This window comes from Colobus angolensis, unplaced genomic scaffold (genome assembly GCF_000951035.1).
Source record: "Colobus angolensis palliatus isolate OR3802 unplaced genomic scaffold, Cang.pa_1.0 Scaffold25, whole genome shotgun sequence".
NCBI lineage: Eukaryota > Metazoa > Chordata > Mammalia > Primates > Cercopithecidae > Colobus > Colobus angolensis.
This window is the reverse complement of record NW_012115710.1, coordinates 2,999,979-3,006,161: the sequence shown is the minus strand read 5'-3', so window position 1 is coordinate 3,006,161 and position 6,183 is coordinate 2,999,979. Positions and strand designations below refer to the sequence as shown.

At 53.8% G+C, this 6,183-nt stretch overlaps 1 protein-coding gene across 4 annotated transcripts in view; it reads right to left on the bottom strand.

The window, feature by feature from the left end:
- Positions 1-4,806, bottom strand: part of KLK5 (kallikrein-related peptidase 5) — a 10,417-nt gene extending 5,611 nt beyond the window's left edge. Inside the window, exons 1-6 of one of the 4 annotated variants that reach the window (XM_011946286.1) lie at positions 4,663-4,801; positions 4,455-4,525; positions 4,293-4,376; positions 1,486-1,747; positions 512-768; positions 293-426 (exon numbers count right to left, since the gene is read on the bottom strand). In XM_011946286.1, the coding sequence (XP_011801676.1) occupies positions 293-426; positions 512-768; positions 1,486-1,747; positions 4,293-4,365 (726 nt within the window). In that variant the 5' untranslated portion in view covers positions 4,366-4,376; positions 4,455-4,525; positions 4,663-4,801. Of the gene's footprint in view, positions 1-292; positions 427-511; positions 769-1,485; positions 1,748-4,292; positions 4,377-4,454 lie in introns of all 4 variants that reach the window. The other 3 variants (XM_011946287.1, XM_011946285.1, XM_011946289.1) reach the window with 3 other exon arrangements.
- Positions 4,807-6,183: the final 1,377 nt, after the last annotated feature.

The window sequence follows — 6,183 nt, the reverse complement described above, 5'->3', positions numbered from 1 at the left end:
CTGACCACAAGTGATCCGCCCGCCTCAGCCTCCCAAAGTGCTGGGATTACAGGCCTGAGCCACTGCGCCCGGCCTTTACTTCTTGTTTTAATGTGGCTACTAGAAAATTGGAAATGACGTAAGCAGCTCAGCATTATTTCTACTAAATACCACTACTCTAGGGTTTGAGCTCTGTGAGAACAGGGGTCCTGACTGTCTTGGCGATGGCTGGATTCTCAGAACTTGGCAAAGTTCATGTTATCGAGCTGGCACTCAGTGTGCATCTGCTGAATAAAGAGAGAGGTGTCCTCACCTGGCAGGAGTCTCTACCCGCCTCGTCACCGGCGCAGAACATGGTGTCATCTATCTGTCTCGGGTAGGCATCCTCGCACCTTTTCTGACTTAGCACGCTGATATTCAGGCACTGGAGGACCTTAGGGAAGTGCACTGTCAAACAGGAACACAATGAGAGGTGGAGAAAGATGGAAGGTGGCAGAGATGGGTCGGTATCAAGAAGAACCTGGACACTCACCTTGGGGACTTCTGGTTGTCCCCCAGCCAGAGACCAAGCACTTTGTCCCAGCAGAGGGACAATGAGAGGAGACGTTGATGGGTCTGACATCTTTAGTGGAATGAATTCTTCTGTTCAGTTTGATGAGCATGAGGTCATTAGAGTGGCCAGGGTGGGAGTAGCCAGGGTGGGGGATTGATTTGATCCCCTGGAACATCTGCTGCCCAGATTCATAAACTGGTGACAGGGAGTAGTGGCCGAGACGGACTCTGAAAACTCTGAGGAAGATGGGGCAGGTCACCACCAACACTGATCTCTATCTCCATGTCCAACGCCAATCCCAACCCCACACCCAGCCCCAGCCCCAGTCCCACCCTCACCCCCAGTCCGCAAACCATCCTCAACTCCATCTTGGTCTCCAGTTCCATGCCTGGCCCCATCCCAATCACAATTCCAAACCCATCCCATTCCCAACCCTAATCCTTTCCCTACCCAGAAACCATCACACATGCATTCTCGGGCCCAAATCCAACCATCCCCAACCCCAACCCAAATTCCAATTCCCACCCTTAATTCTGTATCTGTTCCCAATCCCAACACTACCTCCATTCCATCTTCATTTCCACCCCAGCACGATTTTCACCCACCCCCAATTCTAAAGCCCATCCCAGTTCCACCTCCATCCCAAACCATTCGACCAATATACGCTCCTAACCCCAATTCCGCTTCCATCCCAAACCATTCAACAATTACATGCTCTTAACCTGGAATCCAACCCATCCTTAGCTCCTTCCCGTTCCCTACCACAACAGTCTCCCCTCTCCAACCTCATCCTCCCACCCTACTCTCCAGCAAAACTCCATCCTTAGTCCTATCCCCAACTTGACCTCCTCCTGCTCCCACATCCCCAACCCGTCCCCACCAGCCCTCACCTCCATGCCCCCCCACCCCACTTCCTCGTCCCCACCAGCCCTCCTCTTGGAACTCCCACTCACTTCTTCCTGCAGTGGGCGGCCGTGAGCAGCCACTGTGGATGCACCAACACCCCCCCGCAGTAGAGCTGGTTGGGCGCTCGCAACAGCGCAGCCTGCCACGGCTGGGCGTGCTTATCGCAGTCGGACCCGTTGATGATGCGACTGCTGCTGTCATCCGACCGGGCATCGTCCCCGGCCCCAGCTCCCAGGTCCCGGTTGCTCCCAGAGGGCACGGTGTTAGAGGGATTGTCACAGGAAACATCATCGTTGGCGAGAACATGCTCTGAGGACGGAAAATGGGTTGGGCGGGGCTCAGAGGCGGGGCTTGGGCTCGGGGTGGGTCTCAGACTCAAGAGGCCAGACCTACTAGAGGGTGGGTGTCTGACCTGCTGAGGGGGCGGGGCCAGGGTTTAGGGGCGGGGCCTGGAGAATAAGAGTGGCACCGCTCAAGACCAGGCTCAAGCTTAAGGACAGAGCCCAGGCTCAGGTAGGATTGCTGGACTCTAACTGGACCTCACGGATTCCTGGAATTGGCTAGAACTAAATGGGAGGATAAAATTGGGTACGGGATTCCTGAACAAGCTCAGGGGTAGAGCCAAGGCTGTGGGGGCTGGAGCCTGGGGATGGGAGGGAGACCAGGGCTTTAGGGATGGAACTGGTCTCAGGAAGTGGGGTCAGGCCTCAGTGAGTGGGGTCAGGGCTGGAGGCAGGAAGGGGTTTGGAATCGACTTGGTCAGGGCCAAGGCCAGGGTTACATGTTAGAGTCTCCTATAGAGAGCTCTGACTTTGGGCGGGGTGCACTGGCTCACACCTGTAACCCCAGCACTCTGGGAGGCTGAGGCGGGCGGATCACCTGAGGTTGGGAGTTCGAGACCAGCCTGGCCAACAAGGTGAAACCCCGTCTCTACTAAAAACACAAAAATTAGCCGGGCGTGGTGGTACGCGCCTGGAATTCCAGTTACTCAGGAGGTGGAGGCACGAGAATCACTTGAACCCGGGAGGCAGAGGTTGAAGTGAGCCGAGATCACGCCACTGCACTCCAGCCTGGGAGAAAGGGCAAGACTCTGTCTCCAAAAAAATTAAAAAAACAAAAAACAAAAAAAACCCTCTGACTTCTGACTCTGACTTTCTAGGGGGTTCTAGAACGTGCCCACAGAATAGGGACTGGAGCCTGGCTCAAAGGGTTGCGGCCTAAGGCGGGGTCAACTAGAGTCTGGCCTAGGGGTGTGGTTGAGGAAAGGAGGTGGGGTCAGAGCTCATGGGCGGAGCTAGGGTTCCCAAAGCTAGACCAGGAAAGAAGGGGTCAGCTTAGGGGGCCAGGTGGAGGGGAAGAGCAGGCATAGGTTTCTGAATTCTCGGATACGACCTTGCCTCCTGGATCCTGTCAATCTCCTCCTCTCATATACAGACCTACAGACTACATACATGCCCCACTCCATCATCAGTCCTCCCATGCCCATTCACTGGTTCTTACTCCTTTTTTTCTTTTTCTTTTTCTTTTCTTTTCTTTTCTTTTTTTTTTTGAAACGGAGTTTTGCTCTTGTTGCCCAGGCTGGAGTGCAATGGGGTGATCTCGGTTCACTGCAACCTCCACCTCTTGGGTTCAAGCGATTTTCCTGCCTCAGTCTCCCGAGTAGCTGGGATTACAGGCATGCGCCACAACACCAGCTAATTTTTTGTATTTTTCGTTGAGACAGGGTTTCACCATGTTGGCCAGGCTGGTCTCCAACTCCTGACCTCAGGTGATCCGCCCTCCCTGGCCTCCCAAAGTGCTGGGATTACAGGCGTGAGCCACCGCGCCTGGCCTGGTTCTTACCCTTGCTAATGGCCCTGGCACCACCATCACTCACGAACTCACCCGGAGAACCAGGCACGCAACAGCAGTAACCTCCAAATGTGCTCGCGGTTCTGCAGACAGGCAAGCATTGCCTCCACAGGCGCAGCTGACAGTACAGCTCTGTCTCCAGGTACACATGCTCACCAGGTACATACGCTCCTGGGCAGCCTTGCGGGATCGCACACCCTCATCCACAGTGTCTCAGTGCATGCAAAGATGCCATGTTTGCATAGATGTTCAGACTGCCACATACTCTTCTGCACACAGGCACACACCTCAAGTCGGTCATCTAGCACCCATCTCCCAGAGACAGCCATCCCTGCACCCTTTATCCCTCCAGGCAGAGACAGAAACTCCAGACATACAGCTGCACCATCACACATACCGTAGTATTTATACGGCCTTACACAGACACACACAGTCACGTACAGTCACCCCTACATAGAGCTTCAGGTAGTCACAAGGTCACAAATACAGGCACCCATGTCACACTCAGCCACAATCACATAATCGCTTGCAAGCACACAGTCACACATTTCCATGGTGATGACCGCTTTTGTTGCACGAAATCCCGGGACCTCAGGGACAGGACCTGCAGATCCCTGCAGTCATATACAAAGCCAAGTCTCCACACACAGCCAAATACACAGTAAACACCCCCAGTGCCACATGCATTCACCCACATCACTGTGGAGCCACACACAATCTTAAATGCACACACAATCACGAAACCACACATACAGCCTCGAAGGGTCAGTGCCGCCTGCCGCACAGTCACTTGCTATGGGAAAAGGCATCCCCCTCCCCGACACACACCGTGGCAGTCACAGGGCCACATACAATCGCACAACCACAAATACAGACCGAGACTCACAATCACCCAGTCCCAGAGTCACGCCCAGGCTCACACAGTTCCCCAGGGGACAGGCACTCTAGTGACGCAGAGACAGTCCTCCCTATCCCACGCCCCCCACCCCAGAGTTCTGGTTACCTGTGACCCCCAGAAGCAAGGCTGTGATCAGAGCACAGACTACCCACATCCAGGGCGTTCTTGCTGTAGACATGGCCACTGCACCTGGATGGGGGATGTCAGAGGGTTGAGAGGCCCAGGCGATCCCAGTAGCCCTTAACTCACTTCCCCTCCCTCCCCTACCTTATTTCCCCAGGTAGAGAGGAAGCACAAGGACGCTGTGCCACCATCAGCACTGTGCTGAGACCCAGGCACTACGGAATTCAGAAGATAGGAGTCTAGCAACCTCCAGACGGGGCGAGGAGGGAAGACAGAGAAAGCTGTGGGTGCAGGACGCACAGACGCCTCTCCTTCCCTGCCTGCTGAGCCACCCACCCCAGGTCTCACCTGCCCTGTCCCCCAGGTAGGGGGTGGGGGATTTGCTTCCAGTTCAGCCGCGGATTTCTCAGGCCTGCACCTTCCTGGCCACTGCCTCCTCCTGGGCTCTGGGCACCAGGCCTGAGTTATAACCACCCACTGCTCCCTGGGGCACATTCCCGGGCAATGAGGTGCCTATTGGGCCTTAGCAATCGCTCCTCCTGTTCCCCCCATCTCCACCCCCAGAGCACCCCCCACCCTGTCCCAAATACCACTCCCTACCTCCCTGGCTCGGAGGATGGGGAGGGGTCTCCGGAAGCCAGGCCAGCCCCTTCCCTGCCTCCCCCAGCCTTCGGGATCTGGCTTCTCACCAACTCTGTGTCACTATTCCTGGCGCCTGGATCGCTTGCTTTCTTCTCTGCGTTTTGCTCATTCCACCACTGTCTGTTCCCCCTCGATACTCCTCTTTCCATCTTTGTCTCTGTTTTTTTCTTTTTTCTTTTTTTTTTTCAGAGTCTTCTTCCATCTCACTGTGGTTCTCCCAGGGCTATCTTTTTGAGTCTCTCTCAATATCTCATGTCTCTCTCCACCCCTCCCTTCTCTCCTTCTCTCTCTCCCTCTCGCCTCTCTGTCTCTCTGTCTCTCTCTCTGTCTGGCTGTCTCTCTGTCTAGCTCTCTCTCTCTCTCTCTCTCTCCTGTCTTAGGAGCCTTGTTTCTCTCTCCTTGGGCCACAAGTGGTGCTGTCTCCCTGTTCCTCGCTCTCTGTCTCTCTATGCCTCTGTGATTCTATCTTTTTTAAAGGTTCTGCGTGATTTGTCAAATATACCTTAGAGCTCTCAGCCCGTTTATTTTCCTTTATTTCACTTCTGCTCCATCTGTTGACAACACTTTTTTTTTTTTTGGTATAGCTAAGGTATAACACACTGGTTGTTTTTTTGTTTATTTGTTTATTTGAGACAGAGTCTTGCTCTGTCATCCAGGCTGGAGGGCAGTGGTGTGATCTCGGCCCACTGCAACCTCTGCCTCCTGTGTGTTCAAGCGACTCTTATGCCTCAGCCTCCGGAGTAGCTGGGATTACAGGTGCCCCACGATGCCCGGCTGATTTTTTTTTTTTTTTAGTAGAGATGGGGTTTCATCGTGTTGGCCAGGCTGGTCTTGAACTCCTGGCCTCAAATGATTCACCTACCTCTGCCTCCCAAAGTGCTGGAATTACAGGCGTGAGCCACCATGCCTGGCCCAAACTGCATATTTAAAGGGTGGAGTCTGATGGCTTTAGGTACCTGTCACACCATCACCATAATCAAGAGGATGATCATAGACACCGCCCTGAAAACTGTGTTCTTGCCCCTTTGCGTGTATCTGGGACTCTCTTGTTAATCTCTCTTTCTTTACACCTCTGTGTCTCCCTTTGTATCTTTCTGTATCTTCTCTTTTCTCTCTGACTTTGTGTGCCCCTGTGTCCCAGGCTCTCTGTGTGTTTTCTCTGTATTTCTGTATTTGTATTATTCTGTCTCTCTCTCTTTCCACTCCTTCCTCCTTCCCTGTCTTCCTGCCT